Source organism: Balaenoptera acutorostrata, chromosome 14, assembly GCF_949987535.1.
Source record: "Balaenoptera acutorostrata chromosome 14, mBalAcu1.1, whole genome shotgun sequence".
Taxonomy (NCBI): Eukaryota; Metazoa; Chordata; class Mammalia; order Artiodactyla; family Balaenopteridae; genus Balaenoptera; species Balaenoptera acutorostrata.
The window spans coordinates 69,894,910-69,920,180 of NC_080077.1; the positions used below are offsets into that span (position 1 = coordinate 69,894,910).

The 25,271-nt window shown below is 38.8% G+C and overlaps 1 protein-coding gene across 4 annotated transcripts in view; it reads left to right on the forward strand.

The window, feature by feature from the left end:
- The first annotated feature begins 825 nt into the window (after nucleotides 1-825).
- The window catches only part of RNGTT (RNA guanylyltransferase and 5'-phosphatase), a 289,984-nt gene continuing 265,538 nt past the window's right edge, over nucleotides 826-25,271 (forward strand). For 3 of the 4 annotated variants that reach the window (XM_057528022.1, XM_057528020.1, XM_007195944.2), the window contains exons 1-5: nucleotides 826-1,097; nucleotides 10,668-10,777; nucleotides 13,973-14,076; nucleotides 14,167-14,255; nucleotides 24,298-24,373. In XM_057528022.1, the coding sequence (XP_057384005.1) occupies nucleotides 1,034-1,097; nucleotides 10,668-10,777; nucleotides 13,973-14,076; nucleotides 14,167-14,255; nucleotides 24,298-24,373 (443 nt within the window). In that variant the 5' untranslated portion in view covers nucleotides 826-1,033. The remainder of the gene's footprint in view (nucleotides 1,098-10,667; nucleotides 10,778-13,972; nucleotides 14,077-14,166; nucleotides 14,256-24,297; nucleotides 24,374-25,271) is intronic. The other variant, XM_007195941.2, reaches the window with a different exon arrangement.

The following is a 25,271-nucleotide window of genomic DNA, read 5'->3' on the forward strand; positions in this document are numbered from 1 at the left end:
TTAGTCTATTAACTACAGAAAGTCTAACTACAGGACATAGTTTAGAAAACACTACCAATCGCCCCTGCTTAACTGGAAGAGAAAGACCGTTTGTTTGGTAAGGCAAATGAGAACACCAACAGGTAGTGGTACTCCACTGGGCAATTCCTGCCTTTGCCAATTACACACTTTAGTTGGTAATTCTGAGACTCCCAAATACGCTATAAAACTTTGCTCCAGAAGTGTACAAACAAAACTCATAAAAAATGTTTTGAGATTAATTTCAGATGTTTCATGGATCCCCAGAAGTACTCCCCCAAAGAGAAATTCCTCATTTCTGGTGCTCCAATCTCTCGCTCTTAGAATTTCTCTAAAGCTTGTTCCCCTAATCCACGTCAGGAGGAACTTTCCAAATTCCCATTCAAACCCAGATCCTGCCGGGGCATCAAATTTGGCCGAAAAAGGGCTATCAGCTTCTTGAGCTATGACGGCGGTGGGATGGCCCCTTTCGTCAGTAAAACAGATTCTTTTATGGAATCTGCGGACCAGTGTACGTGTGGAAAGACGATTGGTTTCCTTTCACTCTCTGGGGTTTCCATCGGCAGTCTATGGGAAAAGTATATGAGCGCCGCTCCTGGTTCCCAATACTACGGCAGCTGCGCATGTGCAAAGCTGCCCTGCGAGCTCTTTGGGTCTGGGCGGGGCGGGGCGGGGCGGGGCGGGGCGAGGGAAGACCCGCCCCTCCCATTCGCCTTGGCCTTAACTCCTTCCCATCCGTTCGCCAGCGTCTCTGTCTTCACCTCTGACCTCGGAAAGAAGGGGGTGGGGCTTTTGGGGCGGAAGTAGCGGTGCATTGTGGGCTCGTTTAGAGTTGAGCCTGAATGGAAGTGGCGCGCCGCTGCTGACATTACCCAGGTCCGGGCGGCTGGGGTTCGGACGCCGGCCGGGATTCGGGTACCTCGGACCTCGGGTGCAGAGCGGAACGCGAGGAGGCGGCGGCGGCGGCGGCGCGGCGAGCGTTGGTGGAGGGGGCGGCTGTTCACGGCCCCAAGACATGGCTCACAACAAGATTCCCCCGCGGTGGCTAAACTGTCCGCGGCGCGGCCAGCCGGTGGCAGGTAACCGGGACGGGGGGTGTTCGAGTCCCCGCGCACCTGCGGGTCCGGGGGTGGGCTGAGGGGGGCGCAGTTTTCGGTAGTGGTGTTTGAGGACCCAGACGTGCTCGGCCCGTTGAAGCTTCGTGGATGAGTGTTTGGGAACCTGGACTGGAGGCAGTGGGGGCACTTGTCACTCTTCAGGAAGGCTAAATATTGCGAACGGGAAGGTAGATAGGAGCTTTGTGTGGCAGGAGCTGAGGACCCAAGAACCCAGTGGGTAATAATACTTTGAAGCTTAGTCAGGAGTTTTATAAACCTTTGAGGGTTCTCGGAAGGGGAAGGGACAAGTGTCGGTCTTGAGAGGAAGGCTAAAAGGAGGGGCAGCTCCCAGCGGTGAAATTCATCCACACTGAGACTGGAGGTTTTTGTTTTGTTTTGTAAATGATTCTTAATTGAGGACTTTTTCATCTTTGAGTTTGACACAACAGACTTTAAATTTAAGATGTACAGTTTGAAAGTGTACAGTTTGATAAATTTGGACCACAGGCGCACCCCCCCCCCCGTGAAACACAATCAAGATAGTAAACACAATCATCACCACTCCAGGTTTCCTCCTGCCCTTTGTAATCCCTCCCTCCATCAGGCAACCAGTGATTTGCTTTCTGTCACTATAGATTTAGTTTGCATTTTGTATAATTTTTAAAATAAATGGAAACATACTCTTTTTTGGGGGGGAGGTCTCTGGCTTCTTTAACTCAGCCTTATTATTTTGAGATTTTCACGCTGTGCTTGTATGTATCAATAGCCCATCCCTTTTTACTGCCGAGTAGTATTCCATTGTTATGGATACACCAGTTTAAATTAGTTTGTCCATTCACTTTTTTTTTTTTTTTTAATCTTGAGCTACTGTCATTTTTCAGTAGTAGACACAAGGGTGATGTTTTAATGTATTTATTTATTTTTGGCTGTGTTGGGTCTTCGTTTCTGTGCGAGGGCTTTCTCTAGTTGTGGCAAGTGGGGGCCACTCTTCATCGCGGTGTGCGGGCCTCTCACTGTCGCGGCCTCTCTTGCTGCGGAGCACGGGCTCCAGATGCGCAGGCTGAGTAGTTGTGGCTCACGGGCCTAGTTGCTCCGCGGCATGTGGGATCCTCCCAGACCAGGGCTCGAACCCGTGTCCCCTGCATTGGCAGGCAGACTCTCAACCACTGCGCCACCAGGGAAGCCCAAGTCCATTCACTTCTTGACAGTCTTTTGGGTTGTTTCCAGTTTTTGGCTGTTGCATACTAACTTGCTATGAATATTCATGTGCAGTTCTTTGTATGGACATATGCTTTCATTTCCCCTGTGTAAATCTCTAGGAGAGGAATGCATCGCATGGTAGGTGTTAAGTTTAACCTTTTGAAAAACTGCCAAACTTTTTTCCAAGTCATAACATTTTGTATTCCTGCCATCAATATATGAGAATTCTGTTTGCTCCGCATCCTCTCTAACACTTGATTTGATCAGTCTTTTAAATTTTACCCATTCTAATAGGTGCTTAGTATTGTCTTACTGTGGTTTGATGTTGAGCATCTTTTCACGTGCTTCCTGGCAATTCACATATCTTCTTTTGCAAAGTGTCCAAATCTTTGGCTGATTTTTAAAATTTGGTTGTTTATTTTATTTTTGAGTTGTTAGTGTTCTTTATGTATTGTAAATACAAATCCTTTGTTGACTATATGCTTTTAAAAGTCTTTTCTACCGTCTGTGGCTTGCCTTTTCATTCTCTTAAAAGTTTCTTTTGAAGAGTTAAAGTTTTAAATTTTAACTAACTCCAACTTAATGCTTTTTCTAGAAGGTGTTTTGAAACAAAATTAAAGGATTTTGTAATGAGCTATGCATACTTACTAATTATGTACACAGCTATAGTATGTCTGCCTAGTTATTTTAATTAATTAATTTTTAAAAATTTATTTTATTTATTTATTTATTTAGGGCTGTGTTGGGTCTTCGTTGCTGCGCGCGGGCTTTCTCTAGTTGTGGCTAGTGGGGACTACTCTTCCTTGCAGTATGCAGGCTTCTCATTGTGGTGGCCTCTCGTGTTGCAGAGTATGGGCTCCAGGTGCGCGGGCTTCAGCAGTTGTGGCACACAGGCCCAGCAGTTGCGGCTCCAGGGCTCCAGAGCACAGGCTCAGTAGTTTTGGTGAACGGGCCTAGTTGCTTCACGACATGTGGGATCCTTCTGGACGAGGGCTCGAACCCGTGTGCCCTGCGTTGGCAGGCGAATTCTTAACTACTGTGCCACAAGGGAAGTCCCAGGCTAGTTATTTTAAGTTGTTGTAAGAGAAGATTCTCTAGTCATTTTTTTTTTTTTAATTTATTTATTTTTGGCTGTGTTGGGTCTTCGTTTCTGTGCGAGGGCTTTCTCCAGTCGCGGCAAATGGGGGCCACTCTTCATCGCGGTGCGCGGGCCTCTTATTATCGTGGCCTCTCTTGTTGCGGAGCACAGGCTCCAGACGCGCAGGCTCAGTAGTTGTGGCTCACGGGCCCAGTTGCTCCGCGGCATGTGGGATCTTCCCAGACCAGGGCTCGAACCCATGTTTCCTGCATTGGCAGGCAGATTCTCAACCACTGCACCACCAGGGAAGCCCTCCCTCTAGTCATTTTTTAATTCAGGTTTTCTGGTTCTTCTAGTTTGTCAGCTTTTCTTCACATTTTATATAAAATCCTCAGTCAATAAAGCTATATAAATGATGGATAAAACATAATCTAAGCAAGCCTTGGGGTGAGGAAATGTTTTTCCTTAACAAAAATGAATAATTTTCTTTACGTTCTAACCATTTTTTAAAAAAAATTATTTATTTATTTATTTATGGCTGTGTTGGGTCTTCGTTTCTGTACGAGGGCCCTCTGTAGTTGCGGCAAGTGGGGGCCACTCTGCATCGCGGTGCGCGGGCCTCTCACCCTCGCGGCCTCTCTTGTTGCGGAGCACAGGCTCCAGACGCGCAGGCTCAGCAATTGTGGCTCACGGGCCCAGTCACTCCGCGGCATGTGGGATCCTCCCAGACCAGGGCCCGAACCCGTGTCCCCTGCATTGGCAGGCAGACTCTCAACCACTGCGCCACCAGGGAAGCCCCTAACCATTTTTATAGGCATTTTCACTTGTGCTTGATAGTCATTGTACTTTCTTCAGATGAATTGATTACAATTCATCTCACTCTTCAGACATTTTGATTTTTTTTCCCTTGCCATCTCTAACTTAGTGTTGAATCCTTTCTTTTTACATGTGGCTTTCTCTATGGAGTTATGAAGAAACCTCTAAACTTAGATGTCTAGCTTCTTTTTTAACCTGGAGCATGTTTCCTGGGTCCTTTCATTAGAGTTACCTGCTACACTGATTTGTGAGAAAAACAAAATCATAAAGAAGGTCTTGTCCCAGTGAATATTTTTTATTTGGAATTAGAAAAACAGTTTTAAAATCAGAATTTTAATATAATCTGAAGATGACAATGACAAATATCAGAATACTGACTTTTTCCTAGATGAATGAGACAAATGTGGTGCTGACTGGGGGCGGACAGCAGCAGATAAGGTGCGAAGCTCCAGGCAGCTTAATACTTCTCTAAGAAATAGAGTGGTGTGCTTTTTTTTTTTTTCTCCCTCTCCTGGAGATGAAGGGTCAGGAATAAAAAGTTATTCCTTTTTTATTGTATTACAGTATTTCGACCCCCAAAACATAGACTCTTATTTACTGTGATCAGTGAGTCACTAAGCTCACCTAATCTGAGCAGTTGCGGGCCCTGAAAAGAACTTCAGCCCTCCTGACAACCAAACTGGATCTTTACTGGTAATCAATTCTGCTTTTGCTTGTGATCCTTATTAGAAAGTAAGGTGAATACAACATAAAATTCTTGATAAGTCTTTCTAAATTTCTCTTAAAATTTGATCTCTCTAACATTTCTGTCCTAGAAGTGTTCATGACACATTGTGTATTTTAGATAATGTAGGGTTGGCAGTGTTTTATAGTGGTAGAATAAGAAATGCTAGCCATATTCTTGCAAGCGTTAGAGAAAAATAAGGAATCATTCACATTCCCAGTTTCTACCTCCTATTTTCTTCCTCTTTTTTTTTTTTCTGATTAGAAAAGTAATTTATGCTTATTGTATAATTTCTTTGATATTTTGCATATTTAGGAAAATGTGTTATGACTGCTTAAATTTTCTCATTGTAAACATTAGGATGAATCTTATTAGTACTAGAAGTTCATAATTTTTCTGAATCAGAAAGAAGATGGTACTAATTATAAATAGTAATTTGTCCCACTCTGAAGTCACCTTCTCTAATTAAACCAGACTTCTAGTGAGAGAGTACCTGGAGATAGGGCCAAGCTTTATTTCTGAAGAATTCTTTTTTCCTGCTTCTGAGTGATAGATTTCAGGTGAACACTTGGAAGAAAACAAACTTCTGATTATTCAACATAAAATTATTTTGTATGTACTATGTATAAAGAACCTCCTGGGAACTAACTGTGAGACTATAAATATGATTCAGTTTTATGATAATAGTGATGACTTTGAAGACATTTTACTTAGCGAATATTTGTATATACTTTGTGCTGGTTTTTGGGACTTGGGAGATGATTAAGATATAGTCCCCCACCTTAAAGAGCACATAATTTTGTGAGTAGCAAACCATCATTTTTAAACACAGTTCTGTTTTAACAAGGTCAATAATGACTCTATTATAGAATATTATGGGATACTAGCGATAATAAATCTTGATGTTAGGGAAGAAGAAGGGGATCAGGGAAGGCTTCCCGGAGAGAGGTATATATGCATTAACATGAATAAATAGAAGTTTGCTAGATAGAGTGTCGCTTTTGTTTTTTGTTGTTTTGTTTTTTTGAAGGTTTTCTGTTGGGGTAGGATGATGGTGGAGAGATCTCAGACTGAAAGTGAGGATATGGATGTGAGGGTGGAGAGTATGAGCCAGATCGTATAGGCTTAGAGTGTGATAAGGGGTTTTAATATTTATATACTTTCACAGTGCACTGGCAAACCATTGCCATTTCTTAAGCATTGGGGTCAGATGATTTGACTTCAGTTTAAAGAAGCTTACTTTGATTGCTCTGTGTTTAATGAAAGAGACAAGGATGGAAGTGGGGGGGTTAGTTAGGAGCTTGTCATGGTAGTTCAAGTGAAAGATAATGGTGATGGTTTAAAAGTAGAGTCGAAGAGTAGTAGGCTGATTTGAGAGATATTAAAGAGGGAAAATAGACGGGACTTGGTGTTGGATTTAGAATGAGATAAAGAGAGTCAAAACTTAGTCCCAAGTTTCTGCTTATGCAGTGGGATGATTGGTACCATTAGGGCTTATTGTGGGGGAAAGCAGGTAGGAAGAAGTATTAAAATCCTGATTGCTTAAATGCTGGAGAGGGTGTGGAGAAAAGGGAACCCCTTGCACTGTTAGTGGGAATGTAAATTGATACAGCCACTATGGACAACGGTATGGAGGTTCCTTAAAAAACTAAAAATAGAACTACCATACGACCCAGCAATCCCACTACTGGGCATATACCCTGAGAAAACCATAATTCAAAAAGAGTCATGTACCAAAATGTTCATTGCAGCTCTATTTACCATAGCCAGGACATGGATGCAACCTAACTGTCCATCAACAGATGAATGGATAAAGAAGATGTGGCACATATATACAATGGAATATTACTCAGCCATAAAAAGAAACGAAATTGAGTTATTTGTAGTAAGGTGGATAGACCTAGAGTCTGTCATACAGAGGGAAGTAAGTCAGAAAAAGAAAAATAAATACCGTACGCTAACACATACATATGGAATCTAAAAAAAACCCAAAATGGTTCTGAAGAACCTAGGGGCAGGACAGGAATAAAGGCGCAGATGTAGAGAATGGACTTGAGGATGCGGGGAGGGGGAAGGGCAAGCTGGGACGAAGTGAGAGAGTAGCACTGACATATATACACTACCAAATGTAAAATAGATAGTTAGTGGGAAGCAGCCGCATAGCACAGGGAGATCAGCTCCGTGCTTTGTGACAACCTAGAGGGGTGAGATAGGGAGGGTGGGAGGGAGACGCAAGAGGGAGGGGATATGGGGATATATGTATACTAGCTGAATCACTTTGTTATACAGCAGAAACTAACACACCATTGTAAAGCAGTTATACTCCAATAAAGATGTTAAAAAAAAAAAAGATCCTGATTGCTCAGGTAGAGATGTTGAGTACACAGTTGGATATATGGTTTGGAATTCAAACAAGTTTGAATTGGAGATGTACATTTAAGGATAGTCAGCATGAAGACAATATTTAAAGACATGGTATTTGATTAGTCAGGATAAGTAATGCTAGTTTCTCTGACAAACAACTCCCCAAACTCAAGTGTTCCAGTCAACATACTATGTTTATTTCTTGCTCATATCACAATGCATTGTGTGTCAGGCAGCTTTCCTGGGCAACTCTTCTCCAAGTGGTGACTCTCTGGGCTCTTCCCATCTTGTGGTGCGGTCCTCTTAAACATATGACCTGCAAGGTTGCCATGGAAGGGGAAGAGCAGGAGTGGGTGCTCTTGGGGTGGTGTTATATCTCACTCCTGCCCATATCCCATTGGTCAGAGTCCAGTCATATGGCCCTCACTAAATTACAAGAGAAGCTGAGAAATGTAGTCTTCCTGCCTGCCGCGAAAGAGGAAAATAAATGGAGTTTGGTGAACAGATAGCATTGTTTCTGCCATGGCAGTGGAAAAGACCTTTCAGGCAGAGAATGTAGAAAGAGTAGAAGACAAGGCCCAGGGTGGAACCGCCCCTTACCAAAACCTGCCATTTAGAAGTTGGATAGGGACTTCCCTGGTGGTCCAGTGGCTAAGACTCCATGCTCCCAGTGCAGGGGCCCCGTGTTTGATCCCTGGTCAGGGAACTAGATCCCACATGCTGCAACTAAGAGTTCGCATGCCACAGCTAAAGATCCCGTGTGCCGCAACTAAAAAAAAGAAAAAGAAAAAGAAAGAAATTGGGTAGAGGGAATAAAGGAGTTGAGAAAGAATAGCTAGAAATTGGGAGTGGTGTTAGGTGGGTGGTAGAAACTAAAGGAGTATGGTGATATGGAAGCCAAGAGAATTTTTCAAGAAGGAAGGAGTTGCCAGATGTATGAGATGCTGCTGAGACGTTAAGATACTAGAAAAGTTGGTAGCAACATGGAAGGGAGGAAGAGTTGATTGATGGTCCTTGTGAGTGCAAAATGGAAAGAATCCAGAGCAGAAGGGAGGGGATTTGCCTTTAATGGGAGTAAGGACAGGGGATGAAAGAGGAAATGGACTCAGATACAGAAAGGTTTATAACTGCAAAGGTGAGGCAAGTTTCTACCTGCTGGTGGAGAGGCATTGTTGAATAGCAATTATTTCCATGGACTCTATGTCCAGGTCACCTGGGTTTGGATCACTGTTCTCTCATTTACTAGAAGCGTGACAATGGGCAAGTTACTTAATCTCTCTTGCCTTGGTTTCCTCATCTGTAAAATGGGGATAATAACATTACATATGTTTATGTTAGGAGTAAATGAATAAATCTATGTAAAATGTTTTAAACATTGTTTGATATGTGTTAAACACATAAAGTTGCTTCTTTCTACTTTTTCTTTTCAGTACGCTATAACACAAAGCCATCAGGTGAGGAGTGGGTAGGGGAGCTTGGTATATTTTATGAATGAGGAAAAGATGTGAAACGTAGGACTGCCTTTGAGATTGATGATTATGATTTGTATTGTCACCCTTCTGCTGTGCTCTGAGACTTTCTCTAGGAGCTTTGAGCTGTGTAGGTGTAGGCCCAAAGAAATCAGGTGGTTGGGTTTATCGAGGTCTGGGTTTTTCTCAGGGGAGTGTGACTGAGCAGCTGGGGAGGAGCACGGAGGTTAAGGGTATGTAGAGGAAAGAGAATCAGGCCTCTGAGACGTCAGTGAGAAGGAGAGAGGTCTAGTGGGATGAAACTTCTGATGTACCATATTATTATTTATTATGTTCATTGTTTGTGGTTTATCTTTACCTAATAGAATATAGGCTTCATGAGGGCAGGGATTTTTATCTGTTTCTTTTTTTCTTTTCACTAATATAGTCTGTGCACCTAGAATAATGCCTGGTACATAATAGGCACTTATTAAATATCTGTTAAATAAACTAAATGAAGCATAATAATCTAGGTGAGATGATGGTAGAAGTGGTGAGAAGTGGTCAGATCCTGGATATATTCTGAAGAGAGATCTGATAGGATTTGCTAATGGATTGGGTGTGCGGTGTGTAAGAAAGAGAGGGGTCAAGGATAACGCCAAAGGTTTTGGCCTGAGCTACTAAAAAAATGGTGTTACCATTTGCTGAGATGGGGAAGACCATGAGAGGAGTTTGAAGATTGAGAGCTCAGATTTGGATATCAAGTCTCAGATGTCTTTTAGACATCAAGTAGAGACTAAGTCAGGTAGGCAATTTGATATTTGATTCTAGAGTTAGGGGAGAGGTTTGGCCTGGAGATACACATTTGTCCGTCATTAGCACACTGATGGCTTTTAAAGCTGTGAGACTAGATGAGACATTAAGGTAGTGAATGTAGTTAGAAAGGAGGTGCAAGGACAGAGCCCTGGGACAAAACATAGATGGGCCAGGGAGATAAAGAGGAGCCAGTAAAGCAGGCTGAGAAGGAGAGGCCAGAGAGGGGGAGGAAAACAGGAGGATGTAGTGTCCTGGAAGCCACGTGAAAAAAGTGATTCAAGAGCTCCCTCTTGAATTAAAAAATGATCAATTATTTGAGAACTGAGAGTTGACCATTGGACTTAGCAACATGGAGGTTACTGGTGATCTTGATTGGTTTTGTAGAAAATAAAAATAGAAAAAAATGATCTTTTTATGAATTTTGTTTAAAACCTCTGGACAGATGTTAAGACTTCACTTAGATATTGTTTTAGGTAGATATTTATTCTTACTGATTTTATAATATAAATCAGCTAAAATAGGTAATTTTAAAAGATGACTTCCCCTGTGTTTATATGGTGATTCAGGAAAAAAAAAAAAGGCCAAAAGTCAGTCAGTCTTGCTGAAATTAGAATCACTGATACATTTGGAGTGTGATTTTGGTTAGTATGCTTCTCAGCATGATCCTTCTCCTGAGATGTAGGATAAAGTTATAAGATGGAGAAAGTTCCAATTTCATATTAAAAAAGTATGATAGGGATTTCAAAGAATTGATTTAACTCACTTCATTATCAGTTTTCTAGTGCTATATCTTTAAAGCTTTTAAGGCAATAACTTTTTAATGTAGTGGTTTAGAACTTAAGAGTCTTTGTGGAAGTTCCATTCACTGGTAATTTTTTCTTTTGCTATTATATTTGATTATCAATTTCTAGAATTTATGTTGTCTTTGAAAGTTCCAAGGCAGTGCCTTTTGAAAATATGGTGTAGGTTGAGAGTATTTCATGAATGCTCTTTTAAATTCCATTTAAAACATTGTAAGAAAGTAATTTTGAGAATTGCTAATTATAGAGTGTTAACCTGGAACATTTTCATTATTGAAAATTATTACCTATCTTCATGTTATTTAGGAAGATTTTTACCTCTGAAGACAATGTTAGGACCAAGATATGACAGTCAAGTTGCTGAAGAAAATCGGTTCCATCCCAGTATGCTTTCAAATTATCTGAAGAGTCTGAAGGTAAGAAACAAAACATTTTTGATGTTGATTTAACATACTTTATCCCTTTCTTGTTCTATAGGTGGCTTTTTATTTTTTAAATATTTATTTATTTATTTATTTATTTATTTTGGGATGAATTGGGTCTTTGTTGCTGCGCGCAGGCTTTTTCTAGTTGCAGCGAGCGGGGGCTACTCTTCGTTGTGGTGCGTGGGCTTCTCATTGCGGTGGCTTCTCGTTGCGGAGCACGGGCTCTAGGCACGCAGGCTTCAGTAGTTGTGGCTCTCAGGCTCTAGAGCGCAGGCTCAGTAGTTGTGGTGCATGGGCTTAGTTGCTCCGCGGCATGTGGGATCTTCCCGGACCAGGGCTCGAACCCGTGTCCCCTGCCTTGGCAGGCGGATTCTTAACCACTGCGCCACCAGGGAAGCCCCTACAGGTGGCTTTTTAAAATTTTTTTTTTTTTTTTTAATTTATTTATTTATTTATTTATTTATTTATTAATTATTTTTGGCTGTGTTGGGTCTTCGGTTCGTGCGAGGGCTTTCTCCAGTTGCGGCAAGCGGGGGCCACTCTTCATCGCGGTGCGGGGACCGCTCTTCATCGCGGTGCGCGGGCCTTTCTCTATCGCGGCCCCTCCCGTCGCGGGGCACAGGCTCCAGACGCGCAGGCTCAGCAATTGTGGCTCACGGGCCCAGCTGCTCCGTGGCATGTGGGATCTTCCCAGACCAGGGCTCGAACCCGTGTCCCCTGCATTAGCAGGCAGATTCTCAACCACTGCGCCACCAGGGAAGCCCTGTGGCTTTTTAAAGTAAAACTTTTATTTTGAAATAATTAACTGACTCAGAGGAAGTTGCAAAAATAGTACATAGAGTTCTATATACAGAACTCTCTATCTCTTCTCTACCGAGATAGAGAACAAGTTAGCAGGTGCCAGCCTACAGGGATGGGGGTGGGAAGAGGGTCTGACGGTAAAGGGGTAGCATGAGGGAGTTCCTTTGTGGAGAAGGAATAGTTCTGTAACTACCACCATGAATCTGTACATTAGGTACCGGGAGTTAGGACTTGAATATATGTTTTTAGGGGGCATAATTCAACCCATAACACCAACCATTGTTCTCTTCTATTTTAGACTCTTGGTGGTCTGTTATTGTATGCTCTCTCAGTACATTCAACAAATATTGGTACCCATTATGTGCAAGTCTCTTATTATGGGATGGTAAAGATGCCGCTTAGTTTTTGATAACCTGTTACTCATCCCTATTCTCGGTGTAGTTTTGGGTCGTTATTTGTTTATATCTTTTATTTTAGCTTACTTGTAAACTTTTAATTTTTATTTTCATTATTAATATATATTTTGAAAGTCATAGTTAACATTTATAGAGCATTAGCTATTTCCTAGGCAGAGTGCTAAGAGCTTGGGCTTAGCACTAATTAGCCTGGGTTTGATTTCTGGTTTGCCACTTAAGCTTTTGTGGTCAAGTTACATAATCTCTTCATGTTTTAGTTTTCTCACTTGCAAATAAAGTTAGTGCATTTAAAGCACACAGAATAGTGCTTGGCACAGAGTAAGGACTTCGTTTAAATCTCACAACAACTGTATGAGGTGGATACTATAATTATCCTTATTTCATGGATTGGGAATCTATAAGGAAAAATAATTATGTATATGTAATAATATGTATGAGTATATGTGTATACAGACAGACACATTCACACCCAAACACATTATTCACACAGACACATCACACACACAGACACACATTTACACACATACATATATATGGGCTCAGGGCAGCTAAGTCATACGGTGCAGTTTCTTGGTTTCTAAAGTATTCGTATGTATTTAGAAAATTCATATTTTCTTGCTCATCCCCACTTTCCATTCACTTCTTATTTTGGACCTGAAGACAAACAAAATGGGTTCTAATTCTAACTAGTGAAAAGCTGTAGTATGGCATCTAAATCTTTGCATTTGGCAATACATATCCTCTGAAGAAATTAAGATCACTGAAGAAGCCTATGTGGGAAGAGAAGAGAAGTAGACCCAGGGGTGCAGATAGTACAAGAAATGCCATCAAAAATACATTTCCTGGGGAAGTGAGAGGGTGCTTGATTGGAAGAGCTGTCTATTACCCATACATGAGCTAAGAAACCTGGAGAAATCCATAGAGCACATTAAGGCAGCTAGTTATATTTTAGAAGTGCACAATTTTGTCTGTTTTGTGATGTATGAAATTTAAATGTTTTTGCCATTCCCCCCCACCCCCAATAACAATGGAGTTGAATTATTATGTAGACCAGTCTCCTTTAGGCAAACGCAACAATAGGTACTCAATAAAAACAGTAACAACAAAAGAGAGAAAAATAACAGTTTAAAAAGTACAGGTTGTTTCTCTTACCATTCTTCTCAGAGAGTATATACTTCAGAATGAGGTGAAAGATGTTTGGATTGACTATTCTTTTACTTGGCTCAGTTCCAGCGTGCATATCTTTCAAGGCTGAATGTGATTCTGGTTGTTCAAGATCTTTCAAACCTGTGGCCCCCTAACACAAGCCAACTACTTCAGTTACTGCTCAACAGAAGAAATAATGATTTTTGTTCCAATACAGGAAGAAAAACTGGCTGAGGAATGGGAGTAAGTCTTCAATGAGATGCACAAATACGGCCATGTGTACTGTTCTTTATTGATTATTTAAGGGATTTACAAGGGAATTTTGACTGTACACACTTTTTGCCCTATGTACTCACTTGAGAGTTTAACTGCCTAACATGTGCTGTAGTGATGACTGCTTGGAGTGCTGGGTTATTGTGTGCCTGGAGCTTTGGTTGGGGTGTGTTTCAGATAGGTGATATCCCTGTTCTAGCTTCTTGTCTAGTAAATCGTAGGTGGAGTGACAGATGCAGAAAACTACATCAGTGTTTGCTTTTTTAGGTACACTTCTGTAATGTTGAAGTGGAGTCTGTTTTGCTTATGTTCTTGTTTCATCATTAGTTTGGGGGTTAATTTATTTTATTTAGTGCCTAAGTTCTATGTCTTGAGTAAGACTTGGATAAGTGATACTTTCACTGTTAATAGTTCATTGGCAGAGTGAACCTAAAATCTCCCTTAGTGTAGTTGAATGAACTGGCCTGGAATACTCCCATTTAGTCAGTTTGATTTGGTACAAATTCAGTTACCAGTAAATCTGTCCTTTTTTCTTTCTTTCTTTTTTAAGGTTAAAATGGGCTTGTTGGTGGACCTGACAAATACTTCAAGATTCTATGACAGAAATGACATAGAAAAAGAAGGAATCAAATATATAAAACTTCAGTGTAAAGGGTAAGTCATGTATTAAGATTCCTTAATATTTAAACCTTCTGTTGAAATTTGTAATCTCTTCTTAAAAATAAAATGTTTCTGTATTACTAGACATGGTGAGTGCCCTACAACAGAGAATACCGAGACATTTATTCGTCTATGTGAGCGGTTTAATGAAAGAAACCCGCCTGAGCTTATAGGTATGTTTGGCTTCACTTTACCAATGTTGAATATTTTCTTTTGTGATTGGGTTTCCATTTTCTTTTTTACAAGTGAGTTGATATGGAAGTTTTCTTTTTTAAGTCATCACCAAGAAGCGTTTACTAAAGTAGTAGACTAACTTCTGTGAACTATAAAATAAATGTATTTTTTTAAAAGAATTTTTTAAATGTTCTTTTTTAAAAATTAAGTTATTTTCTTTGTTCATTATTTTTGGCTGCATTGGGTCTTTGTTGCTGCACGTGGGCTTTCTCTGGTTGTGGCAAGCAGGGGCTACACCTCACTGCGGTGCGTGGGCTTCTCATTGTGGTGGCTTCTCTTGTTGCAGAGCACGGGCTCTAGGCACGCGGGCTTCGGTAGTTGTGACACACGGGCTCAGTAGTTGTGGCTCGCGGGCTCTAGAGTGCAGGCTCAGTAGTTGCGGCACACGGGCTTAGTTGCTCCGCGGCATGTGGGATCCTCCTGGACCAGGGATCGAACCTGTATCCCCTGCATTGGGCACTGTGCCACTAGGGAAGTCCCAAAATAAATGTATTTTTGTAATTTAAAATTTTTTCATGATAAAGCCCTAATTGCCCCTCTTCAGTTGTACTGTTGGGAAACTGTATCTTAAACACTATATGTATATTTATTTTTTATAACTTTGAATTTTATATTGTATGTTTCATTCTGAACCTTTCTTTTTTCACTCAGTATTGTGTTTCTGGGAGTGACCCATGGTGATGTATGTAACTGTTGTTTATTTGCTGCTGTGTAGTATTCCATTATATGAATGTATTATAGTTTATCCACTTTCCTGTTGATGGACAGTTCTTTCAGCAGATATTTATTGATTGCTACTCTTTGCTAGGTACAGGCTCTTGGAACAGCTCAGGGAGAAAACAGAAAAAAGGGGGTTGGGGAAGCGGGGGAAGGAAGCCAATAAACATAAATGTAACAAATGAGTAAATTTTCTTGAAATGATTATTACTTAAAGTGACATTTGGGTTATTTTCAGTTCTTTTTGCTATTACGAAAAATGTTGCCAGGAGTGGTCTTCTAGAATTTTTAAGGTTTGTGATTTTTAGTTTTGGTTCTTTGTTCCTTCTGATATTTATATTGGCATATGGTTTGAATTGAGGATCCAATTTAAATGTTTTCTATATAGTCAGTCATTTGTTTCAGCACAGTATGTTGAATAATTTTTTCACCTGATAGTTAGATGCCATAAATTAACTTCTTATATGTACTATTGGAAATTTTTTCCAATTCATTTTCCTTTTAGTTTCTTTGGTAATATTTAAAAGCTTTTGTTGTTAATATATTTTCTTTTGTGATTTCTTCTTTTTTAAAATTTTAAGCAGCTACTATTTTCCCCATTCAGAGAATTAACTGAAAAATTTTTAGGAATAGTAGGAAAGTTCAGGGGATATATTTGGACACAGATAAATAGGAAAACATCAGCAACTTTCCTGTGAACAAGCAATAACTAGTTAGAAAATATAGTTAGAGAATAGTCTCATTAATCTTACTATTAATAATATTGGCTAACATTTATTGAACATTTCTCTCTGCTAGTCACTCTGTAAATCATTTTACAAACATTGTCTCATTTTCTTCTCAATACTATTAGGTAGATGTTATTGTCACCCCCCATTTTATGATAAGAAACTGAGGCTTGGGAAGGTTAAGTGACTTAAGGTCATTCACATAACTAGTAAGGGTTACAGCTTAGATCAGATCTTAAGATAAGATCTAAGGGTTACAGCTTAGATAAGATCCTAAGTAAAGTTTAGAGTTCATACTCTAAACTACTTGTCTTCTGTAAAGTACAAAACACGAAGGAATAAAGTTATTAAGAAGAGTTCTTAATTAAGAAAATTTCACTTGTATGTTAAAAGACTTGAAGAAATGGAGATTCATTGTTTCCAAATTAATTTCCAGTTTTTAATGTAATTCCAAGCAAAATCCCAATGAGACTTTGGAAAAATTACTCTGAAGTTAATTTCTATTTGTAAAGTCCACTGCCTCCATTAAGTCAGTATTTATTGAGCACAGAAAACAATTGTTTGGCAAATCAGACAGGTGAAATTATGAGCAAGAAAATTTTGAAAGACAGAAGTAACAAGGGGATTTTCCTTACCAGTTATCCAAGCATATGGTAAAGCAGTGGAAACTACAGTGGTTTCCTAGTGGTAGAGATGTTTTTCACATCAGAGAGGGAAGGTGTGATTATTCAACATAATGGTTATGAGACAATTAGCCAACTGTATAATAAAATATATTTTAGATGGATCAGATATTTTTGAAAGGACCCATAATAATATAGGAGAAATATAGGTCAGTACTTATTTAACTCTGAGGTAAGAAAGGGTATTCCAAGTTTCTCATCAAAGGCAGAATCCATAAACAGGTATTTTTAAAGTCGTGTTCCTGGACCGCCTGCATCGGAATCACCTGAGGATGCTTATTAGAAGTGCGTGCTTTAGGGCCCCGTTCTGGACTTGTATGATCAAAACCTCTGGGAATGAAGCCTAGGGATCTAATTGTTTTTAAAACAAGGGTCTTAGGTGATTTTTATGTACACTTAAATTTGAAAACTGCTGTCAAAAATTAAAATGTCTATTTATGGTAATAGTAACAGCTGGAATTAATGAATGCATATTATTTGCCCGGCAGAGTTGGTGGGAAACTCTGAGTGAATGAGTGAAGGAATGAATGAATGTAATCCTCATAACAACTCTGTGTAGTATGTGGCAGTATCCATATAGTATGTGGCAGTATCTGTATTTTACAGATAAGAAAACTGAATCTCAGAGAAATTAAGTATAGTTTTTCCATGGTAACACATCTGATAAATGGTTAAGCCAGGTTTGTAATCCGGTTTCTTACTTCAGAGTCCAAATCTCTAATTACTTGCTACACTGGTTTCTAGAGTGACCACATAAAAATGAAAAATAAATTCTGTGTTATAAAACACAACAGAAACAGAGCAAAAAGATATTTGACAAATTGGGAGCAATATTTGAAGCATATATGACAGATAAAAGTTAATATTCTTATATACAAAAAGATTTTATAATCCAACAGGCAAAAGAGGCATTCCTCCATAGAAAAATATGGAAAACAATGAAAATGAAATTTATAAGAAATGAATTACAAATAGCCAAGAAACGTGAAAAAAATTTTCATTCTCACTTGTTCACAAGAGATACAAATTAAAATATATGTCATTACCTTCCCCCATCAAATTGGCAAAGATTAAAAATGAATCATAATGTCAAGCTTTGGATAAAGTGGATGTACTTATACATTATTAATTTGAGTGTTAATTGGTACACCCTCTCTGGAGGGCCAATTTGGTGATATTTCTCAAGATCCTTAAAAGTGTTCACACACTTTGACTTGTCAAGGCCACATTTTTTTTTTTTTTTTTTATAGATTTTTTTTTTAATATTTATTTATTTATTTATTTATGGCTGTGTTGGGTCTTCGTTTCTGTGCGAGGGCTTTCTCTAGTTGTGGCAAGCGGGGGCCACTCTTCATCGCGGTGCGCGGGCCTCTCACTATCGCGGGCTCTCTCGTTGCGGAGCACAGGCTCCAGATGCGCAGGCTCAGTAATTGTGGCTCACGGGCCTAGTTGCTCCGCGGCATGTGGGATCCTCCCAGACCAGGGCTCGAACCCGTGTCCCCTGCATTGGCAGGCGGATTCTCAACCACTGCGCCACCAGGGAAGCCCGTCAAGGCCACATTTAAGAATTTATTTAAAGGAAGTAGTCAGAGATGGGCATAAAGATTTATGAGAAAGAAATTTAATCACATCTTCATTTGTAATTAAAAAACTGGAAACAACTTACACCTCTGATAGAAGCAGATCATTTATGTTGTACAGTATGCAATTTATTTAACAGAAGAACAATAATATGGGACTATATGACCTGGTATTGTGATATGTATATGTGTATATATTTACACATTCACATGAATATATGTAACAAATACACACATATTTAGGATACAACTAGAACATATACAGCCAAAATAGCATTGAGGCCTTTATTTGAACAATTAAAAACAACTTTTTTCATTCGAGAGAAGCCATTGTAGGGGTAAAGAAGAAGAATTCAAGAAGAACTTCAAGAACACTTAACATCTGGAATCAGATATCCTGATTTCAGGAAGATTAATACTCCCAAGTCAACCCTTGTTATAAATTGTCCGGTTGTATTCTTAGAAGAACTGATGGGGAAATTTTCTAAATTGAGTGTTTTATGGGTTATTAAAAAAAATTATAGAACTGTGCTACAATATATTATATGTTACTATATATTATTTGTTTTATATCACTGGTAGGGGTTCTCTTCATGAGGATTGAAGTGGAAACATTTGCTTTGGGCCTGTCCAGTTTTGGAGCATTGTAGTGGCAATTATTTATTGTAATACTCTGAAGACAACAACAGAAACTGGTCTTAGAGCTGGTTGCTGGTAACACCTTTTCAAACAAAAAGAATAAAGAAGCAAGTTTGTGCTCTTAGGATCAGAAAATACTGGTCTGCTTTTACAATATTTTAATTGTGTTTTAGTATCAGAGATGGAATTTTCTTCAGCCTTGCACACATTCTTGCTGAAGCATACTTGTGATCAACAGTAGACATTTGTGACGTGACAAAAGTTAGACTCAGATTTATTTTCAAAGCTACTCTTTTTTAAATCATCATTTTACTGTCAGTTCATGCAGTTAGCCTGGTTGTGGGATAATACTGTAGACTTAGTGGAAATGAAAAGTTCTTGAAACACAGAAGCCTCAGGTGTTTTCTGATGTTTAGGAAGAACTACAGCTTCATAATCCCTTATCTGAAACCCTTGGGGGTCATATGTTTCCAATTCTTACCATATGTTACCTCCCCTGGAGATAGTACCCCCTAATTTTTCTTTATTGTAGAAATTTTCAGTCATACCAAAAATAGGGAGAATAGTGAAATGACACCTCATGTATCCATCATTCAGCTTCAATAATTATCATTTTGCTGGGTTTTTTTTTTCATTTTTCCTCTCCTCCCCCTGACAGATTTTTTTCTGAGTATTTTAAAGCAGATCACAGATACCATGTCATTTCACTTAAAGTGTTTCAGTATGCATCTCTAACTGATAAGGATTTTTGGTTTTTATATAATCACCATGCAATTGTACCAAACAGAATAATGAGAAATTCCTTAAGGTCATCTAAAGCCTAGTCCATTTTCAGGTTTCCTCAATTATAGAAAAAATGCCTTTTTAAGTTAGATTTTCAAACCAGTTTCCAATAGTGTCCACATGTTGCGTTTTGTTGTTATGTCTCAAATCTCTCTGATTCACTCTCTTTTTTAATGCTATCAGTTTGCTGGAGAAACCACGTCATTTGTCCTATAAAATATTCCATTATCTGGGTCTACCTGAGTGCTTCCTCATAGTACTAGTTAACTTTTTCCTTGGTCTTCTGTATGTCCTGTAAACTGGTAGTTAAATCGAGAGGCATACTTATGTATTTCGGCAAGCATACTTCATAGTTGGCGTTGTATGGCTCCTTTCACACCACGTCAGGAAGCACGCACTGTCTGGTGGTCCCGCTTTTAAGGGTACGAAGATGATTACGTGGGTTCTGGTGGCACTATCCTGTGTCCTCTGTTACAGACTTTTTCATCTGTCTTTTACCTAATGATTTTATTATCCATTGATGGTTGTTGCCTTCATCCAGGATTTCATTAGGGGTTGGAAAACAGTGATTTTTTTCTGATTCTCTCTCATTTCTTCATGGATTAGCTGGAATTCTTCTTTAGTAAAGAACTATTCTCAACAATTTGATTATCCTGAAATGCAGTTTGTAATGGAAAGGCAAGTTAAGTGTCTGATTCTCTTATTTCTTAATTTCCAGAATAATGAATTGGTATCTTACCAATCTCCAGTGGTGACTGATTACTTTTTTTTCTTGGAGTATCTGTATGAACTCATGAATTTTTATATAGTTGATGTATTTAAATCAGTCGCAGTCAATATTTATTCTTATGCCCAAATTGCTCCATCCTAGGCCAATGGGAGCCCCTTCATGTTGATTTCTGTATCCTTTTGATAGCACCCTGTCAGTCTTTGGTGGTTTCCTTGTTTTCTGGTACAGCGTGTTTTCCAGACCTGGAACCAGTTTTTTCTCTAAGGAGCCTGGTTCCTTTAAGTGGAAAATAGTATGAGAGATAATCTGGGTGTAGAGAGCATTTCTGCAGTTAAATATATGAATATTCATTCACACTAAGTGAGAAAAATAGACTGTAAATAACGTCATATCAGTTCAGGTCAGGTTTTGTCCCCAGATAATCTACCAAAAATCTTAACTTTTTAGAGCTTCTTTGAAATTATAATTACAAATAAGAGATTATGGAGCTATAGTGCATTTGTTTGCATGTACAGAAATAACTTGAGGATAAGAATTTTGTGGACTGGAGAAACAAAAATGTCTGTTTTGTGTTAAAAGAGAAATGGCTGATTTCTTGGTAAATGGTGGACTACGTATAATAGATATGTAGCTTAACTAATGCCTCTAATTACTTTAGGTGTTCCTAGTTATAAATACATGGGCCAGATTTGTGAATATATATTTTCATGAGTAGCACACGTGTATTTTGGTAAAAAACATTTCTTTTGATTAAATAAAAATATTTAAAATAACTTGGCACATAATAAGTTCTTTTTTTAAATTAGTTGATTGTTTTATTTTTGGCCTCGTTGGGTCTTTGTTGCTGCGCGTGGGCTTTCTCTAATTGTGGAGAGCAGGGGCAACTCTTCATTGCGGTGTGCGGGCTTCTCATTGCAGTGGCTTCTCTTGTGGAACATGGGCTCTAGGTGCGTGGGCTTCAGTAGTTGTGGCTCGGGGGCTCAGTAGTTGTGGCCCATTGTATATTCTTGCCTCCTTTATCAAAGATCAGGTGACCATATGGGCATGGGTTTATCCCTGGGATTTCTATCCTGATCCGTTGATCTATATTTCTGTTTTTGTGCCAGTACCATACTGCCTTGATTACCATAGCTTTGTAGTATAGTCTGAAGTCAGGGAGCCTGATTCCTCCAGCTCTGTTTTACTTTCTCAAGATTGCTTTGGCTATTCAGGGTCTTTTGTGTTTCCATACAAATTGTGAAATTTTTTGTTCTAGTTCTGTGAAAAATGCCATTGGTAGTTTGAGAGGGATTGCACTGAATCTGTAGATTGCTTTGGGTAGTATAGTCATTTTCACAGTGTTGATTCTTCCAATCCAAAAACATGGTGTATCTCTCCATTTCTTTGTATCCTCTTTAATTTCTTTCTTCAGTGTCTTATAATTTTCTGCATACAGGTCTTTTGTCTCCTTAGGTAGGTTTATTCCTAGGTATTTTATTCTTTTTGTTGCAATGGTAAATGGGAGTGTTTCCCTAATTTCTCTTTCAGATTTTTCATTGTTAGTGTATAGGAATGCAAGAGATTTCTGTGCATTAATTTTGTATCCTGCTACTTTACCAAATTCATTGATTAACTCTAGTAGTTTTCTGGTAGCATCTTTAGGATTCTCTGTGTATTATAGCATCATGTCATCTGCAAACAGTGACAGCTTTACTTCTTCTTTTCCAATTTGGATTCCTTTTATTTCTTTTTCTTCTCTGATTGCTGTGGCTGAAACTTCCAAAACTATGTTGAATAATGAGCACTGGTACTTTCTTAAATTGCATATCATCGCATGACTTAATCACTTAATTGGCAATTATTCTTATATTTCCTATTCATAAAAATATTTAGTTAATCTTGCTAGAGTAAAAATTAGATACAAAAATAGTGGTGTAGATGAGAAACATTTTTAGAGTATTTGTTGCTTAAACCAGTCTCAAATATAAAGTAGAAAGGAAATTTACATGTTGGGTTAAGATTTATGTTGAATAAAAAAGTCTATTTGCAGCTGACATGTTTGTGTAACTTTTGAGGCACGTTTTCTTAACAAAGCACTGGAGATGATGAATTTATAGAGTTTCATGATTATAGCAATTATTTCTAAGGGGTTACTTTTTCTGTTCAAGGCTGATCTCTTTATTTTTTTATCTCTTTTCAGAAACTTCATTTCAGTTATATCATTGTTCTCTATTTCAGTCTCTGTGATTTAACCAGGTCCTTCTCAGCCTGTAAATATACCCAAGCCTCTTATATTAAAATATTACCCCTCCCTCCAAAAAAACCTCACACCTTTCTGTTTTATATTCCCCTTCTCCTTCCCAGTCAACTTTCCAAAAGATTGATACTTGAATCCATTTATTTTCATTCACATCTCTGCGATCTGGAGTCCTCACTCTGCAGTCTTAAACAAATAGTGACTTTCAGTTCTAATCATTTTGTGACATTTAAACAGTTGAACACTCCTGTCTTGGAACTTCCTCTTTTCCTGGTGAACATGACCCAGTGTTCATGCTCTCTTTGTTTTCTTGACCCCATGATTGTTCATTCTTAGTCTTTTTTTATGCCCTTCCATCCACCAACTTATTCTTGAAAGTTTAGTTTTCCTCAGATTCCATCCTTAATTATCTTCTCTTGTTCTGTTGATACTTACCCATTCTCAGTGATTTTGCCTACACCACAGACTGCTTCTGTAGTGACTACATGCTGATTATTCTTGAATCCACAACTCCAGCTAGATCTCTCTGTGAAGCTCTTTACCCTTATTTCCAAATATTTGTAAGTCTCATAAGAACGTTAAACTCAGCGTGTCCAGCTGTACTCATTGCCTTGCCCGAAAGACTGATGTAAACTCCTGTACTTCCTTACCTGGTAAACGGGGCCATTGCCCAAATAGTCACCCAAGTCAGAAACCAAACTCTCAGTGTTGACAGTTATTCACCCCTCAGATTGCACATTCTACCTTAAATGTTTCTTCCACCTACCTCTCCCTGTTATTCCCATCACCATGACCCTTGTCATTCAGATCCTTATCTCACATATAAATTACTGGGATGGCTTCCTTACTAGTTTTCTTGCTTCATTGATGCTCCGTCTCTACTTTACGTTGAGCTGCCATTGAAGTGGGTTTTCTACAGTGTGATCATTTAATAATGTACACCAAGCTGTTTTTATTACTTTTTCAAAGTAGTTAAAATGACTTGAAAATGCAGTCAGTTTTAGAATTTATGAAACTCATTTGCAGCTTTTCAGAATATAGAGGCAGGACCACACTGATCTTGAATATATCCTAAAAAAAAGCTTAACAAAAATAAATGTCTTTTTCTCAGCAGGTTTTTCTTCTAAAAGTTCATTTAATGTAAAGATACAGTCAGTTGGTTTCTAGAGAACTTTGTTTTTATTTTACTGTGTATCCATCAGTTTGTTATTTTCCGTATCTAGTGAAGTGTCCCGCATGTATGTGTGCATGCGTGCGTGTGTGTGCGTGTGCCTATGTTCTTTAGAGTTGTGTGTTTGATGAAATACCTCCTTTTTTAAAATGCTTGGAATCTTAGTTAGTTAGTTTGTTTATTTATTTATTTATTTATTTATTTATGGTTGTGTTGGGTCTTCGTTTCTGTGCGAGGGCTTTCTCTAGTTGCGGCGAGCGGGGGCCACTCACCATCGTGGCCTCTCCTGTTGCGGAGCACAGGCTCCAGACGCGCAGGCTCAGTAGTTGTGGCTCATGGGCCCAGTTGCTCCACGGCATGTGGGATCTTCCCAGACCAGGGCTTGGACCCGTGTCCCCTGCATTGGCAGGCGGATTCTCAACCACTGCACCACCAGGGAAGCCCTGGAATGTTAGTTTTAAGATAAAACTTTAGACCTTAGAAACAGTTGTAACTAATAAATCAGTATATGTTATATTTAAACTTATAGCTGTGCTATAAGTTATTTTCTAAGCAATTTAAGCTGACAGGTTTAATAGTTATAAAAGAAGGCCAAGCTTTAAAAATGTGGTTATTTTATAAAATGATTGAAATGTTTTGATTGCAGGTTGGGGTTTTAAAGTAAAACGTAGCCTCTAAAGTGATTTATTAAATCAAAATTGTTTTATTTTCTAGGTGTTCATTGTACCCATGGTTTCAATCGCACTGGTTTCCTCATATGTGCCTTCTTGGTGGAGAAAATGGATTGGAGGTATTTGTTTCTTGTTATAATGGAAGAAGACTTATTTAGTAATTGATAAAAATTTATTATTGATTTTTCAATTTTAGCATTTTATATTGCCAGGTTTTTGGTGAAGTCATGAGTAATATGATTGATTCAAGTGGTTTTCATTTTAGATTTGGTTAATCTTTCGAACACCATTCATTACCTGGTGTTTTCTACTAAGTAGCACTTTGAGTGCTTATGGATCCCGCATACTATGCATTTTCTTTTCCAGATTTTTTTTCACGTTTTACAGAATTATCAGAGACAAGTTCTCCCAATATTTTGTGTATGTTTTCACCTTGGAGGTTACTATTGTTTTTCTTTTCATTTTTAATAGTACCTTTTAAAAACACCTATTGAGTACTAGGAAAAATTTAAATGCTATACAGAAAATGTATTTTTGGGGACAGAGTTACTCTGTTTAAACCAATAAGCATGTCTTTATGAGCAGCTGTTATTTGTAAAGTATCTTTTTAGATTCTGAGAGATTAGAGAATGGGATATTACTAACTGAATTTCCTCATTTACTTTGAAGGTCTTTACTTTTGTTTACAAAGCCTTTCACGCAGTAGATCCTTCTCTGAATATAATCAGCTGAAGTACACATGTGATTGTATATTTTCCTGCTCATTCATCCTTGGGGGTTCTCTACTGCATGCACTTCTAGCTCTTCCTTTCTGGCCTTTCAGACGCTCTACACAGTAATGCTACACGATACAGACTCCTATGTCAGACTCAGCCTATGCTTAGCCTCTCTCTGATGACCAGTACTCTTAATGCCTGGGTGTGTTGAAAGTTCCTGAAAAACCAGCATGCTTGTACTTTCTTTTCATATTGCTATTCACATTTCTTTGATGTTTTCGCTGAGAGTCAGACCTCAAAC